We start from the raw sequence: 24,526 nt of genomic DNA on the forward strand, positions 1-24,526 counted from the left end.
GCCTTCTCATATTATCAAGGGCACACAAAATAAAGACCATGAATCAGGTATGCCATAACTAGGGTGCAGCTGAATGGTTCAGGGGCAAGGTGATGGAAATATTTTATAAAAACAAAGGCTTATCTATTGCACTAGCAATGCATGAGAAATTGTCTTTAATGAATGCAGTGGACAATAGTATCCAGCAGGAATGGCTCGCTGGAAATAAGCTCATGGCAGATGGCCAAGCAGTAGTATGTGTGGTGCCCAGCACAGAGCTGAAGCTCAGTATCCAGACAAACAAAATCTGGGAATAACTGTGGTCTAGAGTTTCCAGTCCCCACAATGTTGGTTAATAATAAACTCCCAGGAAAATATTTATTTTCTACTCATTAGCCAATATAAAGATTAGCTATATAAAGCTACTTGCCAGTCATTTCATCTAAATCATGAAAGCACAATAATACCATAAGCAGTGACTCAAATGAAGTAAAGGTATTTTGATTCAGGTATAAGGGTAAACATCCAAAGACCAGAAATCACTGTCACAGGCATCAATAATTTGTTATCCTACTTTAACAGAGTAACAGGATGCAAATTTTCGGCACTGTGACAGTTAATGGCAAAGCTTATTCACTGCAGCTCCGACAGATCATCACCCTTATGACTGGACGAAACAACTCACAAGCAGTAGTTTTTCTAGAATACGTCAGTTTTAATGAAGCAGCACAAGGCAGCTTATGCAATTACTTTCTGTGGATGAGACTAAGCTTTCAAGTCTAGCTCTGTAATACATAATCTCAGACAACCAACCAGATTTTCAAAGAGCACAAATTCACAGCTACTTTAGAGGGATGTATAGATCTCAGGGTAGGTTCGCTCTGGGGCTTTTTGCTGTTATGTGGTAGAATATACACTTAAGAGAGACAGTGATAATGTGCAAATCCACACTCACACAGCAGCAGAGAAACACAGAAAAACAAAGAGATGCTCCAAACTGAAGAACTTAATGAAATTGTGGAGACTAATTTGCTGCATTTGACAAATGTGTTGAAGAAAGGACAGTGCGTCAGGACAACACACCGTGTAAGGTCAGAAATGAGGAGTATCATGTACATTGAGAGAAGTGTTATGGAGCACAGATTTAATTCAAGCAAGGCATACATTCGGACTTGGGATAAAGCACTCATGCTTGAAACCTTTCATAAAGTTGGGACACTACCTTAAATTTCATGAGAATCCTTAACAAGTTCTCAATCTCAGATTAATGTCGATACATTTGAATTGACTAGAGAAGTTTCACCTGAAGTAGTGACCTAGTACTTGCATTTTTAGGCAATTATAATTATCATGATTTCAAATACTATAACAGAAGTGAGCAATTCTTGCTTTTCCATTTAATAGACCCAATACTATCTGAACTGATACCAGTATCTCTTTAACCATGTATTAAGATGGACTAAATTACAAACAATACACACGTGAAAGGGGAGAATCCAGGTTTTGTGTATAGCTGTAACTTCACACTGCTCTTTTGGAAAAACAAAGAGGTGTTTTTCCAAAGGACTGAAAAGTCAGAAAAAAACAAATCTGATACAAACTGTAAAAGTCTGGCACACAGTGTAGCTAGCCTGTATCACAGAAATGCCTGTACTTCTGCAAGAAATGTTGATGTAACATACAGTATATATAATGTAATTATTTTTTAACACTGACTACAAAGTACACTGATTTCAGTATAGGAATTACAAACATTTCACAGGACACAGACTAAGTGATGTAATTCAATAAAGCTCACAAAGCAGTCTGACAAGGTGTGAAACACAACCAAGTGTCCTGCCACACACACTGGGGTTGTAACCTCCAATCTCCTTTCCTCTACTCACTGCCTCTCCAGAGCTGAATTCACATAGCCACCTACTTGCTGCTGCATATTAATGATGTAGATTAAATGGTATTGCATAGGTACCATTTTTACTGCAAGCCCATGCTAGGGGATTGCTCCTCGTTTTTAACATATATTTTCTGCTGCCCAGCTTGCTGGTTCAGGAGAGTTTACTGGATTCAAATCATCTGCCTCATCTCTTGGTTAATTGGAATTTCTGTCTTTCTTATGCCTGTTTATTTCATAGTCTCTTGAAATACATTTTTTTTTCCATAATATGCTGCTCTCACCTCCCTGAAACGGAAAGAATTTAATAAGGTCCTGACACGAATGTTTCTGTCACAGAATACCCATTGTAATGGGGCATGACAACAAAAAGGACAAGTGCAAAGGGCTACTCAGTTAAACCATAGCAAAATCCAGACATTATCGAGTGTGTTTGTGATTATGGTGCTATTTGGATGTAACAAAATAAACAGGGGCAGGTGAAATGAAAGAAGGCTACACAACAGAATTGCCTGTTCCTATTCAACACAAACTCCAAGACCCAAAGGTGAGAGGGGATAAATGAAACTGAAAATAATTTAAAGAAATGCATTGTCCCAGTAACATGATGATGCCTTGGAAACAAACCTTTCCATGGAATAGTGGCTGTTGGACAGATGGATAATAAATAAAACAAACCAACTTCATTTGAATGAAAATGCACATATTGTTCTCCCCACCATTTCTTGTGGGTGGCACCATGGCCATGGATACAACAAATACCTGCATTGCAGGACCAGGTGTCTACCTGCAAAATGACAGCTATTCTGGCTATAGACCTCTTCTGTTATTGTAGAGTTTGAACAAATTCTGCATTCATATTTGCAGCCTTACACACTTTGGGAGCCCAGCAACTTTAAAGAAATCAATAAAATGACCATGGAATTGATTTTAAGGCTCTCTTTGCTCTGTCTTCTAATTGAAACATGGGGAACAAGCCACAGTTTTGAAAAGTTGCATTAATTCAATGCCTGTTTCATCACCTCTCCTAGATGGATGTCTGCTCCTGTGAGCAGCCTAAACAAAAACAAAACCACCACGGCCTCCAGTCAAACATGGCTCCATTTCTGGCAGGCTGCACTAAAACAGCAGCTGTGTGTGAATGTGGGCTTTATTAAACCTGGTCTGATTTAATCAAACATAAAACCCCTGTGCTCTGCGGAGGGGAAACAGGAGGCATTTCTGGCTGAAGCCCCGCAACACTTTTGGCCAGCAGATGGCTGATGGCCTCCTCTCTGTGGCACTGCTGAGCGAAAGGCTCCGCACAGGTGAACTGCAAGCATCAAGATCTGATTAAAATCTGTGTTTATTTAAGATCCCAGTGGCAGCCCTGTCCTGACCAGACTGCTCAGGGGCTGCTGAAGACATCAGTACCACAGTGGTGGGCTCTGTCCCCCGAGGAGACAGGGGGACCTGCTCACGGCCGATGGAGCAGGAGCAGCAGGATCACACAGCCCAGTTTGAAAGTACATCTGGTGAAAAAACACCCCACGTTTTAATCATCTCTTTCCCTAACACTCCACAGTATGACCAAGGGAGATTGAGGTGCGGCAGGAGAATACCTGTTTCTTGTTACCCCACGGTGCGGAGGGCTAACACCAGGCAGCCCAGAGCTCAAGCGATGCGGCGGCGGGACAGCACAGGCTGTCTCCACTGGCGAGCTGCCCGTCGAGCCTCCTCAGCCCCCGGGGACAGGCAAGGGAACAGCGCTGCCTAGCACAGCGCGCTCCTCCCGCGGCACCCGAGGGCGCGGGGGCCGCCGAGCCCATCCCCGGAACCGCCTCGGCGCGGGCAGAGCGGCGGCGGGGATCGATATCTCGGCGCTCGGCAGACATCAGCCGCCATGGCGCTAAGCGGAGTGCGGGTGCTGGAGCTGGCCGGCTTGGCGCCGGCGCCGCTCTGCGGCATGATCCTCGCCGACTTCGGCGCCAGCGTGGTGCGGGTGGACCGGGCTCCCCGCTCCGCCGTCTCCACCGACGTGCAGGGCCGCGGCAAGCGCTCCTTGGCGCTCGACCTCAAGCGGCCCCCGGGCGCCGCGGCGCTGCGGCGGCTGTGCTGCGCGGCGGACGTGCTCATCGAGCCCTTCCGCCACGGTGAGGCGGGGACGGCCCGGGGAGGAGCGGGGTAGGGTAATGGGAGCGGGGCTGCCCGAAGGTGGGGATCGCGTGCGTGGCCGTGAGGGGGCCGTGGGGTGCGGTGCTGAGGGGCTTGAGGGAAGGGAGCAGCGTCTGCCGGGTTATGTCGGGTGAAGACCGCTGCGGGGCGTACTGGGGTTTGTGGATCGCAGCGGCCCTGCAGCGGCCCAGGGAAGAAGCCGTGGAAGGTGCTCAGCCAGCTGGCTGAACAAGGGGTTGCCCCACTGACAGACACACTGAATAAATAGTTCTGGGTGGCACAAGGGTTTGGCTGAGCTGAGGAGCTGTGCACAGAGCGGGGGCATTGGTCCTGCAGTGATTGTCAGGCCTGCTGATTTGTAAGGTTAGCTTGTGACTAAGATGTAGCAGATAGTGGTCCAGCTCTCAAAGCGTATGATTCATAGACTCAGGTTGGAAAAGGCCTTTAAGGTCATCAAGTCCAACCACTACCCCAGGGCTGCCAAATCCATCCCTAAACTGTATCATTGAGAGCCTTACATGGTTTTTGAACACTTGCAGGGACAGTGATTCCACCAGTGCGCTGGGCAGCCTGTTCCAATGCCTGAGCACCCTCTTGGTGAAGAAAGTTTTCCTAATATCCAGTCTAAGCTTCCCCTAGTGCAGCTTGAGGCTGTTAATTCTTGTCTTATTGCTTGTTACTGGGGAGAAGAGACCTACCTCTCTTCCTTTCAGGTAGTTGTAGAGAGCAATAAGTTCTCCCCTGAGCCTTCTCTACTCCATTACTCTGAAGACAACAGATTTAACATGCTTCTATAAACCATACACAGGCACTCATGCTTATGCATGGGGGATTTCAGTATCTGTGCTGCTCCTTGAAGATGCTGTTGTGTTAGGAAGAGTATCATCAAAGTCAGATTGGACAGAGCTCTGAGCAACCAGATCTCATTGAAGATGGCCTGCTCATGGTAGGCGGGGTTGGACTGGATGACCTTTAAAGGTCCCTTCCAACCCAGACCATCCTGTGATCATGCTTCAGTGAGGAGCTAACTGAAGTGTTTTGGGGTTTCTGAAGTCAGCTGAGAAATAGAAGGCTCTGTCAGTTAAACATCACACATTATAAAAACGCTTATATATCCTGTGTCATGGATAATGCTTTGCATTCTGAAAATGGGTTCATGGTTGTGATGTTTTTTACCCTAAGATTTTTTGTTCAGTTCCTCAGAAGCTGTGCAACCAAAATTAAGACATTAAATCCTGTTTTTCATTGTAGCTAGTTGTCTGTTTTCTAGTGGAAGTTTCTGTTTTCTTCGATTACGTAGGCATTTGGTTTTTTGTTTTTGTTTTGTTCTTTAATCTGAAATTGCAGATAATTTTGTAACTGGACGTTAGGCTTTGTGGGCTTGTAACTGAGCTAGGCAAATCTGTGATTGAGCATGAAGCTAGTGTGAACCAATGAAAAGATGAAGACACAAGTGACGGGAGAGTTTCTTTAAATACATGGGTACTGTTGACCTTTGGACAATGACTTTCTAATACCAGGGGGTATTTGGCACTCAGTTCTCACCTGTGTTTTGAAAATCCTGCTCTTTACTAAATTTCACTGTATAATTCTCCCTGGCGTTAATCTGTCACTGCCCAGTAAGAAATACAGTAGAAATGGATCTCAAGGATCTATTAAATATTTAGCAATATTATGGGCTAGCCTGTGAAACAAGTTGCAGTAATAAATTCTGGAGTAGAACAGGCATTGACATTATGCTGTCCCCCTCCAAAATGTGTCTCTCTGCAGTGCCAGTGTAGATTATAGAGCATAGTCTGGCCAAGCTGCACTAAGCCAATTAAAATCTTTCATTTATTTGCAATTTGAATTTACTTCATATAAACCCACAATTTTAGGCTGCAACATCAAAATTTTAGCCTTGATTAACTGTAACTCCGTGCTGACCAAACTTACATTTCATTGATTTCTGAAGGTTCCTGAGTCTCTGTGTTACAAAACAACGTGTTTTCTTTTGTGCAGTTGTAACAAATAATTTTGTGGAATACTAGCATCGTCCATCCACATCAGTGAGTTGAATGATGCAAGATCACACAGAATACTGAGAGGCTAATATGGTGAGGAAAGTATATTCCAGGGAAAGATAAAAGCAATTTCAGGTCATTTTACTGTGAAAAATATAAAAGTTTGCTCTTTTCTCTCTTTCTCTCTCTCTCTTTTTTTTTTTTTTAACAAGCCTTTGGTAGCTTTCTCTCGTTCAGCAGTACATGGATTACAACAAGCTGCCTGGCAGTCTTTTGGAGAAGTAAAACAGGAAAAAGATCTGAAAAGAAGAAAGGATCCTAAGGAAAAAAAAAAAAGCTTCATATCTGTTTAATTGACTTGTATCAAAAAAGTCTGTGTGTATACATATGTTGGTAATTTATAACATTCTGGTTGGTTCTGCTGTAATATGGCTACTGAATTATCATCCATTCGTTCATAAATTGCTATTCAGTTTTGTTGTTGTATGATTTAACTTTGAACCGTGGACCTTTTGAGTTTTACGAAAAATAAATGTGAGTTAGGATTCTCTGTCTTTGTCTTTTTAAGGTGTCATGGAAAAACTTGGGCTTGGTCCACATGCACTTCTGCAGGAGAATCCCAGACTCATCTATGCTAGACTTACTGGATTTGGCCAGACAGGAAAATATGCTAAGTCAGCAGGGCATGACATCAATTATTTGGCTTTATCAGGTAGGCTGTAAAATTTCCTGACAGGTAAGCTCTACCTCTCCCTCTTAAGACTCAAGAATTTATCGAGAGGTTATTTGCAGATAGCTCAAATTACCTGATATGCAGTCTGATGAAACAGCTGAGCAGTGTCTGTCAGTGAGAGTTTCTTTCTTTTCTCCCTCCACCTCTCTCCTCCTTTCTCCCCAGTCAGCTATGATACTTGCTTAATCCCTCTGTAAGCTCCTTCAAACATTAGAAACTGGCCAGGAGAAATGAGGATGTTTTTCTTGTCAGGATATTGAGGTGAAGCATTTCATTAAGTGATTCAACAAATGCAAAAAAAAAGCAAAAGAAAGGAGCAAACATGGCCTGGACAGGCTGTTAGTTTTGGCAGTGAGGCTGTATGGCATTTTCCTTCCTTTGTGCTGTTTTAGCTGAATAAAGTTTTTCTCTTTGAAGAGAGGACTGAAGTTTTTATGCCTTTTTGCCTTTCTTCAGGGCCTCTTTCCTATAAAATCTGTATGTTTATAATCCCCAAAAGGCTGCAGATTATTCTCCATGTTTGTGAGCAGCTCTTTTTGAGCAAAGAAAAACTAGGCAGCCTCACCCATGTGAGCTCTTGTGCGTATCTGCTGTAAATATCCCTCCATTGATACCAAGTGAAAGGAAGGTGGGCTTGAAGTGGCAATTCTGTGTTTCCTTAAGCTGGAGACAGTATGTTGTTCCTCCAAGTATGCAGTAACAAACAATAACAAAATTACCCTACTGTGGTGATAGCAGTCAGTGTGTCATGCATCATCCAATTGACTAGTGTTCACAGTACTTCTGTCTCCGCTGCTTCTCCCAGCCTGTGAGAGAGGAGAGGAAGTGGCCCAAAACTTCTTGGCTTTCCACTGCATAAAGCATTTCTTTTAGCCCTAAACAAAGGCCAGAGTAGAAGCACTGCAAATATGGTGATTCAGTATCACCTGCTATAGTCAGTGGAATTACATTTCTCTAGCAAAGGGCTAAAGGTCTTCTCAGTATTTAAATTGTCAGAGAATAAAAAAGAGTAAAAGGAATGTTGCCTCATTTGAAACACTTTTGACTTCATGTCCAGGTAATTTTAAAGTATTATGACATTTTTCTTTGTTATTAGCATAGGGAGACAGTACAGAGACAGTATAGTCGTCGCTACCTCAGATTGTAGTGCTTTCTGTTTACAAAAGGAAGGAAATGTGGGTTTCTTGTTCAGGGTTTTGGTTTTTTTGTTTTTTTCCTCTGGAGATGATTTAATCAGTATTTTGGTTAATGCTGTCTCCCTAAAATTTAATAATTTTGCGTGAAATTTCACAGTCAATTGTTTTCTGCCTTTTTGAAGGAAATGGGACAAGGTGTTTAGGAGGCAACATTCCTCAAAAAAAGAGAATGTGTATCCTGAGTATTTTCCAGATGAGCTTTGGATTTCTTTAACTAAAAAAAAAAATAGGCTGCATTAGAAACTCCAGCTGTAAGTTAATACATTAATCTGCTGGTGCCTCTGATGACCTTTTGACTATTAAAAGTGAGGTTTCAGTCAGTGACTGGGTTTGTTTGCACTGCAGGCTTTGGAAACTTATTTATACTGTGCATTCAGTTGCTTGCGCTTGTGTTCATCAAACCATTAGCTAGCTAAACAGTGCATCAGGTCAGGCAGTTCTCAGGAGGCTGACCATGTATGCTGCAAGTCTCAGACTTGAGGCTACAGGCACAAGGGACATGGGGCTATACTGCAGAGCATCTTGCTGGCCAAAAGGGAATTACTGTGAGGGAGCTACAAAGAGTGAGGTGACATTAAAGAGGTGGTTCAGGATGGCAGAGAAAAGCTAGCAGATTAAGAGCTCCATCTGAAGTAAACTGCCTTAGCCTTTGCTCTATTCCGTTCCATTTCTGCTTAAACACAGGTTCTCTGTGTCTGTGTTGCATGTAATAAGAGGTAATCTTTCTGTGTTATTCACCCATTCCTCCTGTATGCAACCTTTTTTTTTTCCAAGGGTAGTTGAAGAGGGAGGATAGTACTGAAGTGCAGTTGTTGGTGTAAAATCATGTGTTGTGATGGGTTTTCAGAGAAGACTACATCTGCATTCTTTACTTAAAAGATTAAAAGAAGTACAATTTACCAAAGTTGCTTTGAGACATGTTCATAATGCCTATTGAGTTCTTACAGGGGAGGTTCTATGTGTGTACAAAGCAGTAATATAGACTTACTGCACACCAGGTCTTTTGGATGAAATTTTGTCCATATAGCTGAATTATCAATGGTTTATTTCCAAGAGTTTTATTAAAATCTCTTTAATTAAATGCATCTTCACTAATATGATTTCATATATTGCATACTTTACAAACGAAAGATTAACTGTTTGCTAAGAAACAGCTGAGACAGAAAACTGTTGTTAGAAGTTTGCTTTATCCCTTGTTTTACTTGCACAGATGAAAAAGAATGAAATGTGAAAGTGAGTATTTATAGTGAATTTTATGCTTATGCTTGCTTTTTTTGCTCTACTGTCAGGTGTGCTGTCAAAGATGGGTAGAAAAGATGAAAATCCTTATGCACCCTTAAACCTCCTAGCTGATTTTGCTGGTGGAGGTGTCATATGTGCACTGGGCATTATTACAGCTCTCTATGAACGTACCAAATCTGGCAAGGGGCAGATCATTGATGCAAGTATGGTAAGTTTGGTCTCAAATAGAATTTCTTAGGTTTACTTGTTTGCATTTTTCCTACTTTAACTCTGTAAAAGGGAGGAATTCTGAGCTTTTAAGGTAAAACTTTATAAGGTTTAAGATTGAGAACTTGGGAAAGGGGAAGTAAGCAATCTCATAAAATGGCTATTCATTCATGTACAAGCAGTTTTCACATATCAGTGTTGCCATAACATCCTTATGATGTGGGACACATACTGCAGCTGTAACCCTGTGCCATTCCCTGTCTTTTTTTCCAATCTGCCTTCTTCAGAAAATACTAGCTGTGTATATTTGATGAGTAAGTTTGGTGTATGGAAATAGGCCTCCAATAAGGCTGGAGAGGGACTTTTTACAAGGGCATGTAGGGATAGGACAAAGGGGAATGGCTATAAAATGAAAGAGGGGAAATTTAAACATTAGGAAGAAGTTGTTTACTATGAGGGTGGGGAGACACTGGAACAGGTCGTGCAGAGAAGCTGTGTCTGCCCCATCCCTGGCAGTGTTTAAGGCCAAATTGGACAGGGCTTGGAGCAACTTGTCTAGTGGAAGTTGTCACTGCCCATGGCAGGGGATTGGAACTAAATGATCTTTAAGGTCCTTTCCTACCCAAACTGTTCTGTGATTCTATGATTAATATCATGAATAATAGCAAAAATGACAAACCTAATAAAGAATTACATTAGCTTTATCCAAGGTACATCTGGTTATGAATTTATGACAGGTCATGTCATGGCTTACTATAGCCACTGCTCCCTAGAATAATTACACTGCTATGGATTATTGCCAAGAAGTCAGTTTCAAACACTTCGCGTTAAGGCTACCCACTTAGACAAAGAGGAAAAATTCACATTTATATTTATCCTTGAAACCTTCATTACCTGCAAGTGGTTTTTCTCTCTGTCTCTGTTTTTAAAGATCATTGCAATTAAAATCTGACCTCCCTCCAAAGTGTTATGGTAGAATGAAGGCTATGATTTGGACTTAAATATAAATTTAAAAATAATACATTATTTGAACAGAATAGCTTTGTTGAAGAGGTCTTGTAAAGAAAAGCATAGCAAGAGATCTTAGCTTACTTGAAAAAATTTTTGGCAAATTCATATGACATTCTCAGAAGCAGGCCACAGCATTATGGTCTACATAAAAATCCTATGGGATCAGTGCAAAACTGGTCTAATGTTTTTACCTTGACAATAGTTGTTAGTAATTGATTGTCAAAACAAAAAGCTTACGAAGTTGAATTCTACAAATATCTCTTAGTGTTTTCTCCAATAAGCTGAATAACGGATGAGTTATTCTATGCATGTGGGAAGAGCTACAGGAATGTTGAACACTTGGATTAGTACTGAAAATGACCTTGTCAAGTTGGAGAAATGACCTGAAGAAAATTGGCTGAAATTCATGGAGACCACTGCTCTGTAGTTCTTCTAGGCAGAAACAATTAGCTGCACAAAGGCTGTATGAAAACAATTGGCTAAAGTACAATCCTGGGGGTTTATAGTAGTCACAAGCTGAACATGAGTGAACAATATCATGTTGTTGTAAAACACATGCACACTGTATTGGGATATATAAACAGGAAGTAGAGTCAGCAAAGTTTCTATTCAACATTTCTAAGGTCAATTTGAGGAAGTCAAATAAATACAACAAAAGTGACCTGAGCCTAAATACATGAGCTACAAAGGAAAATTGATGGAGTCTGCATATTTGTGAAGCGAGAACTGTGGAGAATTGTGACAGGTCTTCAAATATTTAAAAAGATATTTCTTGCAGTTTAGAGTATTACCTTATTCTCACTATTGGTACTTTAAATTATTAAAAGAATTTGTTATAAGAAGAATCAATGTAAGCCTGCTAATGTCCTAATGAGATCTGTGGCTTACTGGGAATGGAATTTGTAACGGCTTTTTGTGGGTTTTTTTTTAAGCCCTCAAAACTTCCCTCTTTCAATTTTTTCTTGTCTCATTGTAGATGTGGAATTTACAGTTCTCTGCTGATGTTTCTGGTGTCCTGTGAAATGGAGGGGTATTGTCCACTATTACAAAACGTACTTTATCTGGCGTATTGTTACATTCCTTTCACTTGAGAAGACTTTCAGTGAGCAGTTAATGAGAACCATACATGCCCCATCAACAGCAAAGACAGTTAAATAGACTGGGTTGATGAGCCTGTTTTTATATCTTAAACTTCTTTCATGGAAGTAGATATTTTCAAAAGCGAAACACAGCATCATTTCAGCTGTCATTTTAACATTCTTTTTTACTTTAAAGGCCTATTACTTAAGTTGTTGCACAGTTCAGGTAGCCTGAATACCTAAGGACTCTGACACATGGTGGAATTTTCTGTGGCAGAATAGGGAAGCTGAATTTCTGTTTCAGCAGCTTTGTGTCTTCAGGATTACTTTTGTTAAATTTTCATCTTCATGGATTGTTTTACTGACCTCTTGTTTGGTTTTTTTCCCACTTATTACAATGTCTATTTTTCTGAAGTAATCTAAAAACGTAATTATTCATTGTCTTTGAGGTTAGTAGTTCTAGATTGAGATCTGATTTTTTGCAATAGAACAGTTTGTTATTTATCTTTTATTTCTAATTACTGTGCTGAAAGCTGAAAAATGGCTTGTGAGCATTCTTAACAATCAGTAAAATACACACAAGGAAGCCCTCTACTTGGTGAAACTAAACTGGTACAAAAATTGCATACAGAGGATCAGGCTAAGGGCTAAAATTCCATTACCTAATTGCAGTGTCCAGTGTTATTGTTGCCCTGTGCAAAAAGTAGATGCTGGATCCTGTGTTTCAGCTGTCTACCTTAGAAGAATGAAATGCCTGGTCTGAATTGGTTTATGTTAGTTGCTGTCTCTTCTCATTGACTCTAGGGGTATCATACATTTCTTAGAGTGGGCCTCGTAGTTCCCATGTGCTGAGTAGGATGTGGGGTGGACCCTGCAATGTGATACAGTAGGCACAATTGTACATCTGCACTGCTGCACCATACTGAAATAGAGGCATGTGAGTCAGGGCCGTACTTCAGGTTCACTCCAAATTCAGACAGTGTCTTCTGATGGTAGGCATCTGATTAAATGTGACTCACTCTTTGTGAAAAGATAGCTGCAGGAGATGATGGTGGTAATGACAGCTTGTGCAATAGCCCCATGGCAAGAGCATTGAGCTGTTCAATGGAAGTCTGGGGTTCCAGGTTTTTCTCAGCCTGGAGATATTCAAAACCAAAGCTTTTACACCCTTGAGGCATTCTTTTGTCATGAGGATAAAGATGAGTTTGATACGGAATCATTCTCAGCTTTGTTTGAACTCCTTCACTTTGAAGAAGGAACAGAAGACATGTAGCAGACAGGTCAGGTCACCCAGTGCCTCTGAATTCTTGTCCCTGCTTCAGAGACTGCTATTAGCATGAGGCAACCATTAAGTGAAACCTATAACTGTTACTGTAATCACTTTGCAGTCTCCCCATGGCTTAAGTGGAGTCTCCCCATGTTGTGCTTTTCATTTTTTGAAAGAAAGTGACATTAGTGTGTGTGTGATGTGCCTTTGGAGCTTTGCTGCTGCTGTTAGACACCTTTATACTTGTCTCTGAATTGCAGTGGGCCTCAGGTGGAACCTATCTGTCCAGTTGTCCAACCAGGATATTTCTGTAATCCCCTATACTAGTCCAAACCACATGCTATTTTACTTTTAAGTGTTTCCAGGGCAAGTAGCATTGTATATAGGTATTAAGTAGTTCTGTCAGAACCAAAATCTAATTTGCAGTTAGAGCTTATTCTGATATTATCCCTATCTATTATTTGGTCAGAACCAAAATCTAATTTGCAGTTAGAGCTTATTCTGATATTATTCCCTTCTATTATTATGAAATGAAACCTTACTTTAGATATTGGGGGGGGGTTGGTTTGGTTTGTTGTTTGTTAGTGGGGTTTTTTTGTCAGTGTGAGCAGTGTAACAGATCATTAGTAAAGCACTGTTTTGATATCCCTGCAATCATTTTGCAAACATATAGGGGAAGGTATACAGTATTTTCTCATACAAAAGTATTTTAACTGACTTTAACATATGACAAGTAGGGCAAAAGTGTTCCTGTCCTCCTTGTGGCAGGTACTTCATAAAGACACCAAGTGATACACATTAAATGAAGAAGCTTTCGTGCAGGCATACTTCAAAGATTTGCATGCTTTAAATTCTTGCTTAGAAAGGTAGAAACTAATAAACCTTTCCACATGAAAATTCAGTGGCTTTTTATTTTGGTCCAATCTGTGTGATTTTCTCTATAGACAACATTAGGTTAATTTTGCACAGCTGAAAATGTGTGAATCAAAACGATATTCAAAACAATACAGCTCATGTTTTCCTCTGTTCCACTGCAATGTTTCTGACTGGTGCTGTTACTGCCTCACCTTCTCTCACAGTTTTTCTAATGCAGTTGTAAAAACAGAATGGATGCTGCCGGTGAGCAGAACTGTAGGATGTGATTTTGCTTGGGAAGACTGGTACAAGCTTGAGAATTACTGAAAGGTTGAACAAACTAAATTTTCATATGGTTGTACTCCACATAGCCAAAATTTTAAGGAGTGAACGGGTTTAATAATTTTTCTTTTAGTGCCATATGCATCGAACACTTACCTATTTAGGATAACCTTATGTCTGTGTACCTGCCAGCAATGAGAGTAGGAGAATAATTTCTGTTTTAACTTTATGATGGAGATGAGCTTCCCAGTTCCCATGATATAAGAGAGCCTTAACCTTTGATTTCCTTCCAGTTTTCTTCTAAAAATAGCAGTCTCTTTATAATCTGTATCTTCAAAGAAGTAATGTTAAGATAAAAAATTTGATACTTAACGGACTGGTATAGACATCTTGATTTCCAGAGGACTGTCACATTACTTAATGTTCTGTAGCACCAAAAAGCTTGTTCCATCACCTAAAATTACTTATATTCTCTTTGTGAGTAGTTCTCCTTGGATTACTAGTGTTTGCAAACTTGCTAAACTAACGAACTTTGTATGTTGAAAGTGTGTTATCCATCTGAAGCTGCATTATTACATTTATGCTCCTTCTTATTCTCTAACTCTAGATGACTTCACATACGCAATATGACCAGTAATGTAGAATTTTAAGAAATCAAGCTGCTTACAAGAGATCTTGTCATTAAAAATCTTAACAAAGGACTGAACTGGCAGTAGGGTTTTTGCTGTTTTGTTTTATGTAGAATTAAGGTAACATGCCAGATAATTTACTGAAGCTGTTGCTTTTTCCTTTGAACCTTCAAGGTGGAAGGAGTAGCATACATAAGTTCTTTCCTGTGGAAATCACAGAATCTGGGACTTTGGAACAGACCTCGAGGTGAGAACATGCTAGATAGTGGTGCACCTTTTTATGAAACCTACAAGACCTCTGATGGAAAGTTTGTGGCTGTTGGTGCCATTGAGCCTCAATTCTATGAGCAGTTAATAAAGGGTAAGTAGCTCGGAGCAGTTTTGTCACATTAGCAAAGCATGATTCAGTTAATTCTTTACTGATTCATTACATTGGTTATGTTGATTTCTTTCTAAAAGCCAAACTCTTGTTGAAATGAATTGGGTAGTAGCATAGCACTTTAGTTAAGTCTCTTCTAGTATTTGGTTTCTTTCTTTTTTCATCCCTTCTTCACCTTACCTTCAGAAACTACTCTTAAATTGCAGGTTTTCTTCTGTAGTTACAGGAAGGTTTGCCTGTGATGTGGCTGGAGCACTAAATAACTGTTTTGGAAAACCAATTTTTTCAAGGGATTGTGAATGTACTTCAAAAATGAGACCTAATTCTTTAGTATTGCATATGAAATTTCAAGCAATTTTAGGTGTTTTTGATGTAATTCTTTTTAAAAAGAAGCTATTTCAATTGCTTCAGAAATGAATGCTCATTGGAAGTAATTCATAGTATTTCTTGATAGAACAGATTTTTTCCAGCAGCAAAATCAGCTTTATAAATTAATTTCCACCACACAATTTCAAGAGGGCCTTTTAGTGTCCACTTGTAGATATAATTTTTGTATTTGACAGGAGAGTCTTTAAGTATGAATGTAAAATATGGTTTATCTGAAAAATTAGAATGGTCATGAAAAATAATTTTCTGAAGGTAAAACAAATTTGCAGGTGCCTCTGTATTTCTGACCTGTTTGTGTACTGCAAGCTTTTAAATCAGATGTGCTCTTAGCTTCTTAACAGTTATTTAATTTAAAAATAATTTCTTCTGTTGTGCTCCTTTGGTAGATTGCAATGCTTTCTGTACAGATTTCATGAAAATACAAAAAAAAATCAATATAATTTCAGATTTATTCTATTTCCATTATTCTGAATATGAAGGATATACGTTCTCAATCTAGTTTTAGTTTTGCTGAGTAGAAGGAATACTAACAAAGGACATAGCTAAAGTGGATGTACCTAGTTGTTATATGAACTATTTTTGTATGTGCGTGTGCTAAACCTCTGCTGAGTGAGGGTGTCAGTGGAGTAGCTCCTGATTCTTGTTCAGTCTCTGCACACTGATTATTCCTTGAATTTCGGCATGGATACCTGTACTGGTTTTGGCTGTGATGGAGTTCAGTTTCTTTGTAGAAGCTTGTATGGGCTGATGTTTTGGATTTGTACTGAGGATTGTGCTGATAGCACATGGATGGTTTAGTTACTGCTCAGCAGTGCTTATACAGAGCCAAGGCCTTTTCTGCTTCTCACACTAAGTGAGGAGGCTGGGGGTGCACAAGGAGTTGAGAGGGAGCACAGCCAGGACAGCTGACCCCAAATGACCCAAGGGGTGTTCCACACCATATAGTGACCATATGAGACCATATTGTCTCAGCAATAAAACTGGGGGGAGGTTGGGAGGGGACACTCCTCAGGGCCTGCATTTCCAGGAGATGTTGAAGTTCAGGAGCATGGTAAAATGAAATGAAGTTGTGGGGCTGCAAGGTGGGGTATGCAGTTGGTGAGCAGGATCCCAAAGAGAGATCTTCTTCTATACATTATGGCTTTGTCCTCTTGCAACCTGTGGTGCTCCCAAGGTGCTTCTGTATTTTCTTAGTTTCCTCCTTCAGACCCCTTAAGAACTTTCCTTGCCATGTCATGTCATTAACTGCAGTGTGATCCAGCACTGGGTTCTTAATTCTGCAGGGAATCACTGCAGGGAATCAAAACCAAAAGGACATTAGTTTCACTTCAGCTAACCAGAATCCTGAGGGCAGTGACAAATGGTTCAGAAATCATGTTCCTTTTGCAGTTCTGCAATGTCTAAATCTCCAACTCTTATATTTGCAACACCCATATCCTTGTGTTCTCGTTATATAGGAGTGACTAAAGTAACGTACTCTCCAAATATGGACAGAGAGACATAAAGTGGCATTTGAATATATTTTATCTGGAACAGCACTAAACTGTTCACAGGCAGAACTGACCAGAATTATGGATTAAAAAAAAACAAGTATGAAATAAACTGTGGAAATTGGAACGTACCATTTTAAAACTACTTCAAAGCAGGGAATTAATGCCTGAAACAGACAACTCAGCTTAAGTCAAAACCCCTAAGGTTTGTGAAAGAGCAGTACAATTCTCACAAGCAGCTTTTTCTTCCTTATAACTCTTAAAGGCTTAAATTCTGAATTGAATTTCTGAAATAGAACTCCCAGAAAGGAAAATTCCCTAAGCCACAAGAAGAATCTGCTCTAGCTCACTACTTTATTGCTTCAGAAAGCTTGCAACTGTAACTGCTGAAGGGGATAAATATTTCTCACGTGAAAATATGAATAATTCATAATATGCACCTAAAATACAATAAAGAAAGACCACTTATTGTAAATACAGTATTGTGAAAAAAATCTTAAGTTTGGTCTGATACTTTAAGCAACAAATGCATACAAAAAACCCGAGAGAAACATTATTGACGTTTTATAAGGACATACAGTGGCAGGACAAGGGGGAATGGATTTAAGCTGGAGGAGGGGAGATTTCGGTTAGATACTAGGAAGAAAATACTCCCCTCTGAGGGTGGTGAGGCACTGGTACAGGTGCCAAGAGAAGCTGCGGCTGCCCCATCCCTGGCAGTGTTCAAGGCCAGGTTGTATGGGGCTTGGAGCAACCTGGTCTGGGGGAAGGTGTCCCTGCCCATGGCAGGGGGTTGGATCTAGATGCTCTTCAAGAACCCTCCCAACCTAAAACATTTTATGATCTTATGACTGTAAAAAAGCAAAGGTTGTGATGCAAATAGAGACAAAAAGCAAAATTTCCTTAGAAGGTAGTAGTGTGTGTTTGTTTTTTTTAAATTATAGCTGCAGATTGGCATGCAGGCACTGTGACCAAAGTTGTTGTCCGCTTACAGACAGGCACACCAGTTCTTTATTGCTGAGTAACTATTTTTTAAAATTTATCTATTAAAATCAAGCTATTCCTATGCGTTGTAAGTATAAGGAATACTTTGAAAAATGAACATAAAGTTGCCCAATGTGCTTGCCCCAAAATAGGCAGATGAATTCTGAGTTGCTGCTTCAGCTTTATGTTCCAAATTTCTGAGAAACAACTAAGAGGAACTCAGAATTCTAGCATTTTCTTAAGTGAAAAGCTGTCTAAGTAGGACAGAGACTAGTCAGTGATCATGCTGTATTGCCTGACCACTGCATGCATCCATCAGACACTGCTTTCTAGATAAGGTGACTGGCTGGTTGAGAGACAAAAGCCTGAGTCTTGCCGTGTAATAGTTATCAATAAGAGAATGCTGGAGCATCCATCAAAGATTCACTGAGAAGAAGAATGACAATAAGACCAGACAGTTACAGAATTTGTTTTCTTTTTAAACTTACATACTTTACATCCCACCCCACTCCTGTAGCTTTAAAGTAAGTGCTATTCAACTTAATCTGTAGAGAAGTATAAAATACTGCAGCCATAAATGCTGCAGGCCAGTGTTTGATGACTTTAAGCCAAACGTGGGTATTTGAATAAGCAGATATATTCTTTTCTTGTTTTCTTTGTATTTAATACAGGCATTGTCCCTGAAGACGTGTTGAAATTCCAAATTCCCTAACTTACAGGCTTCTGTTTTACTTTGTTACCACTTACTTTTGTTCTCCAACTACATTTCCCACAAGTAGAAAAATCCCAAGGGATTTGACGAGAATCAAAGAACTGCAAAGTGTAGAATAACTTCTTACGTAACTTCTATACTTTCTTTTCAAGATTGAGTAGCTTAGAACTCATGTTTGCAAACAAGCGATACAACAGTGGGGGATCACCTTCCTCGGCCAAGAACATCTTTGTTCGAGAAGGTTATTGGCTTTGTAGGTTGTGCTTGGTAGGGAAAATTAAATTTCTGCTTACCACAAATGTACAATTTGTTTTTTTTAAAGTTATGTGAGAAACTGAAGCTATATAAAAAAGATATGGTAAATAATAGTTGTAGTATTAAGAGTGTAATATGGGCTCACTATAGACTATTTGCTGTTAACATTCTATAATCCTTTTACTTATATTAATTTCATTACTACAAAATTCAGCCATCAAATAACTAAAATGCCTTTGCATCTTATGAAAAATCTGATGCAAGAAACATATGCTACTAATATTTTGAAAGAGACAGAATGTGTTCCAGCTGACCTGTAAACTGCTTCTGCAGGTTTCTCTTGATTTTTAGCTGTGTGCTTGATATTGCTGTAGCCAGGCTACAAAAGGCATGCAGAACACAGTAGATTATCTGAAGGGGGCCTACAAGGATGCTGGAGAGGGACACTTCATTGGGGACTGTAGTGATAAGACAAGGGGTAACAGGTTAAAACTTAAACAAGGGAAGTTTAGATTGGATATAAGGGGGAAGTTCCTTACTGTGAGAGTGGTGAGGCACTGGAATGGGTTGCCCAAGGAAGTTGTGAATGCTCCATCCCTGGTGGTGTTCAAGGCCAGTTTGGGGAAAGCACTGGGTGACATGATTTAGTGAGAGGTGTCCCTGCCCATGGCAGGGGGTTGGAACTAGATGATCTTAAGGTCCTTTCTAACCCTAACTGTTCTATGATTCTATGATTCTATGAATTATAGCAAACTACTGTGATCGTACAATAGACTTGCTTAACAAAGCCAGTAACATTTCTCATGCTATAACTTCTGTATCCTCCTGTAACCTCACAGCTCTGACTGAGCTACAGGGCCTTTGAGATCCATCTGGACTACGCAGGCTTAGTTTACTAACCCAAACCATTCTATGATTCTATGATTTTGTATATAGTAGTATATAGTAGTAATTGTTTCATTCTGCATTATCAGGTAGTGTACCACACAATAAGTTAGTAAGGTGAACTTTGACAGTACTCTTTTCAAACTACTTTGATACTCCTACATTGTGTGGCTTCTATTTAAAAAGAAGGAAAAAAAATTAGGAAGCACTTGAAAAACATAGATTACATCATTACGAAGGACTTCCACACGGTTCTTCATTTTGTGATTGTAAAGTATTGTGTAATGTATTAAAAATCTGCTAATGTGCTGAATTCAGTACAACATGGTTATTAAGATGAACAAAGTGCAGGAACAGTTATCATTACATTCCCTCAGTTACATATACTGTTGAGTTTTATTTGAGTTTACTTATGAAGATAAGCCTTACATATTGTACAAATACTGTAGCGGGGCAGCTTACTGCTGTGCCAAAACATTTGCAGTTGTGGTAATTAAATATGTAGACTTGCAGTATGGCTGTGGATGCATTTGTAGTGATGCTCTGGGTCTGATCAACCTTTTACTGAATTGTCTAAAACTTCCAAAAACTTACTTTGTTTCAGGAACTTTGAGCAGAGAAAAAAAACCTTCACATGGTTACTTTAGTGAAAATTCACTGCTGTCTTGGAATATGCTGAAGTCAATTCCTTCTCAGAGTGAGAATTACTTCTATTTAGAGAGAGAGAGCAATGTCATACATGTTGTGGCTGGGGTTTTGGCCAAAATTAAAGATACCCCTACTTGGGAATGCATGATGGCAACCTAAATTCAAAATCACTATGCCATGAGCATAGGATTTTGAAAAGAAAATCAAAATCAGCAAGTTAAACCAAGAAAACCCCTCTGCTAGGGATCATAAATACTCTTTTAAAATAGTATGGTTGAAATCCTGTAAGAAACTACTTGTTTCCAACTTATCAAAACAACTTTGCAGATCTATCTAATGAATTTTTCTGTTGTCTGTCTCACGAAATGAGTGGCTAATTTTACTGCAGTTTGTCTAAGAAGGTCTGTAGTGACAGAGATATCAATTTGTTGCATTAATAAATGACATGCAGATGTATGCCAGTAAAACTCTAGCATTTAAAGGAGACTTAAAGCTATATTGTTATAAGGAGACTTCATTTTTCAGGCTCTTTTCAGTGGTGGCCAGTGACAGGATGAGGAGCAATGGCTGTAAACTAAAACATGAGAAGTTTCACCTCAAGATGAGGAAGAACTTTACGCAGAGGGTGGCAGAGCACTGGAACGGGCTGCCCCAGGGGGGTTGTGGTGTCTCCCTCTCTGGAGACATTCACACCCTGCCTGAATGTGTTCCTGTGTAACCTGCTGTAGGTAGCCCTGCTTTGGCAGGGGCTTGAACTAAATGATCTCCGGAGAATCCTTCCAACCCTAATGATTATGGGTGATTCTGTGATTTTTCAAGAACAGTTATTTCAAAGCTGTAAGAGGGCAGTTTGCCTGGCTTTTCTAAACAAAAAATCCATACATGAAAATTTGGACAAAAAAAACTTGGAAACAAGATGTGATTGCTTTACCAGATATTCTGTGTAAAAGATACTTTGCTTTTGATTATGTTGGGTGAAATATGTCATCCTGTGGTATCCCAAACAGTTCTGTGCTGTGTAATTGTTTCCTTGTTGACTCAGTCGCTCCTGCTGTGATTCTGCTCGTCTGCACCACAAATGGTTAGCACAAGCTGAAAAATGAGAAGTTGTAGTGCTTAAATGCTGTCAGTTTATGCTATTTAAAGTTGAAGTCTTCAGTGGTCAGTGGAAAATGAGCATATAATACTAAATTCCAGGTTCTGCATATTGTTCTATTTTGCTAGAGCCTGTATGGTTAGGTTGAGCCAACTTTCCATCTGGCATGATCTTTAATATAATTGTGTAATGGGATAATGGTAGAGCTCTGTTGATGTTGGACTGTCTACTAGAAACCAAACAATAATTAATATGCAGATAAATACTTACAAAACAGTGTTTCCAACTGACAGTGTTTCGTGCATTGAGACAGTATCTCAGTGTGTTATTACTTAGCTTTTGTGGAAAATAAATTTGCCTCACCTAGTTCTTAAGAAAGCGATATAGCCCTGTACATCTTTAGTAGTATACTTTGAAGATCAATAATAAAGTTAATTTGAAAGCTTTAGTTACAGATGCTCAACAAATATGAGTAATCATCAGCTGATCATTTTTTAGGATGATATGAATGGCTATGAAGACTAGATTGTAAGTTCAGTGATTTAAAGTGCACACGATTTGGTAACTTGATAAGGAGTGATGTTTACCTTGTAGTAATATTTATCCTGATACCCGTATAATCTCTTAATAAGCTATGAAAATGCTTATTCTGTCTTTGACTGTGTTGATTTTCTTCTAAACATGAACAACTGCAAGGCTCTATTCCTGAGTCTGGAGACTGGCAATTTCTCTGTGTTTCCCTTTGCAGTACCAAAGTTAAGATTTCAAAACATATATTCATTTTCAAAGCTAGTAAGTATCTTGTGCTCAACAGTGTAATTCTTAAATACTATGATTACTTGGGGGAAACTGTGAGCCCCAGGAGGTGCATGTAGTAGAGATTATGAGCAGAAAGAAAGAATTTAAAGAACACAAGAAAGGATATTGTCTTCCTTTGTTCTCCCCTGTATGTTTCAGTAGCTATATGTCTACCACTCTCAGTGACAACTAAGCTGTAGAAATAGAAGTACACAGATTTCTTTCTGCCTACCTGCAGCTAAAGATTAGAGGAGATCAGTGTAGCCAAGCCTGTTACCAGTTGCAAGTCAGATCATTAATCTGATACCAGGTATTCAAAGATACAGAAAAGAATGCTCAAAATCAGGTGTTTGCAGCAATCCACATTTTCCTTGCCATTTACACAGAGCTGTTGTTTTCTAAGCAGCTCCCTCTTCTTGTTGTTTGTGAAGCATTATGATGATAGTTGTTCTCCAGCTTTTCTGAGTTCTCAGTTTAACTTCTTATCCCTTTTTTTTTCTTAAAATTTTCCTACTATGTTCATGCCCCTTAATTTTGAGGACCTAAGACATCTCTAGTTCAGGGATTTTTCGGTACAAAGCCTGTGTGTCCATCTTCTGCTCCTGTGTCTTAGAAGGGATGTGCATACTGCATACCTAGTCCATGCAGCTGATCTTCTGGGAAGCAGAGTTCTTAAGCACTTAGTGAGTGCAGGGACTATGGGTTTTATTTTCTGGAAGAGCAGCAGTAGAGAGTTTGTGCCTGGAAAGTGTGCTTAAAGAGAGGGGGCCAGCAAACACTGCTGTAGGCCATTTGGACTGAGGGAGTCAAGAAGCAGTCAGTTAACCTGTGGGCATCTGCAGCTGAGCTACCTCATGCACGTTGAGCCTCTGTATATCCATCCTCACCATCTTCTCATCTCTGGCATGGAAATAACCCAGTTGTGTTGGACTTCAAACACAGTAGCCTGCTGAATGTCCAGCTCTGGCTGATGTACTGGCTTTTATGAGATAGAAGCATATTGTTGTAAGCCAAAATGCATTCACAGAATCATAGAATCATAGAATAGTTAGGGTTGGAAATGACCTTAAGATCATCAAGTTCCAACACCCCTGCCATGGGCAGGGACACCTCACACTAAACCATATCACTCAAGGCCTCATCCAGCAGACTTTTGTGTTGCTACTGCCAGCTAGAGAATACAATACCTATTGTAGAAAATGTTCTCAGGACAAAATGTTATTTCTAGGCAGCTGCTACTCTTATGCAGTGTTTGTACTAATGAGTGTTTATTATATACACTCAGTTAAAAGGCTGTAGCTGATGCGGTTTAGTCTAATTGCAAGTAATAGAACATTTTATTCTCCTGCTCCCTCCCCCTCATAGGTACCCTACTAAAGTTTGAAATGACTCTTAGCTAATATGCTCTGCTGTGTTGGACTGCTTATGAAATATTAGCATCTTGAGAAACATACCTAGTTGTGAGTAGCACTTGGTAATTTATCTGAGTTATATTACAGTTAAACTTTGCTCTTCTCCTTTCAGGTCTTGGGCTAGATTCAGATAAACTTCCCAGTCAGTTGAGTTTCTCTGACTGGCCGAAAATGAAGAAAAAAATTGCATCCGTATTCGCACAGAAGACACAAGCTGAGTGGTGCAATATATTTGATGGTACTGATGCCTGTGTGACTCCTGTTTTATCCTTTGATGATGTTGCCTCACATCAGCATAACAAACAAAGAAGGTCTTTTATCAGGAATGATCAGGAAGAGATAAGTCCCAGACCTGCTCCTCTTCTATCAAGGACGCCTGCTGTTCCGTCGTGTAAAAGAGATCCTTTTATAGGAGAACACACGGAAGAGGTACTTCTGGAATATGGATTCACTAAGCAAGAGATTGCTAAACTTTATTCTGATAAAGTGATAGAATTCAGGAACCCAAAATCTAATTTATAATCACTGACTATGTACATCAGACAAATTTCAGGCTGATACAGTAAGGTTTTATGCATTAAAAATTGAATTATGTAACAAAAATGTTTCTATGATACTGCTTTGAAATAATTTAAAGAAAAGTTATTGAAGTTCTAAATTTAATTGAAAATAGTGGGAGCTGTGTACACGTGTACCTGGGTGTTGTGGAGTCTGGGATGACACCAGGATTGTGTTCTGAAGATCTACACAGCTGGCTTAATAAGCAGCTGAAAATCCTCAAGATTCTTCATTAAATATTGTCTCCTGTGAAACATTTGTTTCTTTTAATTCTTAGTTACACTGTTGCATTGTAATATAGGTTGTAATTACATGAAGGCACTACTTTTCATAAAATAAGAGTTATATTCTTCCTAAACAAGTGGTTGTGGTGTTTATTCATTGATGAAAAGGG

General features: G+C 39.7%; 1 protein-coding gene across 1 annotated transcript; it reads left to right on the forward strand.

Moving 5' to 3' along the window:
• Positions 1 to 3,674: 3,674 nt before the first annotated feature.
• AMACR (alpha-methylacyl-CoA racemase) lies at positions 3,675 to 24,493 on the forward strand. Its single transcript, XM_061469527.1, has 5 exons — positions 3,675 to 4,002; positions 6,596 to 6,739; positions 9,246 to 9,406; positions 14,703 to 14,889; positions 23,687 to 24,493. Exons 1-5 carry the CDS (start codon positions 3,753 to 3,755, stop codon positions 24,094 to 24,096), a joined length of 1,152 nt encoding a protein of 383 aa, XP_061325511.1. The 5' UTR covers positions 3,675 to 3,752; the 3' UTR covers positions 24,097 to 24,493.
• The last annotated feature ends 33 nt before the right edge of the window (positions 24,494 to 24,526 follow it).

This window comes from Pezoporus flaviventris, unplaced genomic scaffold (assembly GCF_033815535.1).
Source record: "Pezoporus flaviventris isolate CSIRO_AGI_PZ_B2104156 unplaced genomic scaffold, CSIRO_AGI_Pfla_v1 ptg000057l, whole genome shotgun sequence".
Lineage (NCBI taxonomy): Eukaryota > Metazoa > Chordata > Aves > Psittaciformes > Psittacidae > Pezoporus > Pezoporus flaviventris.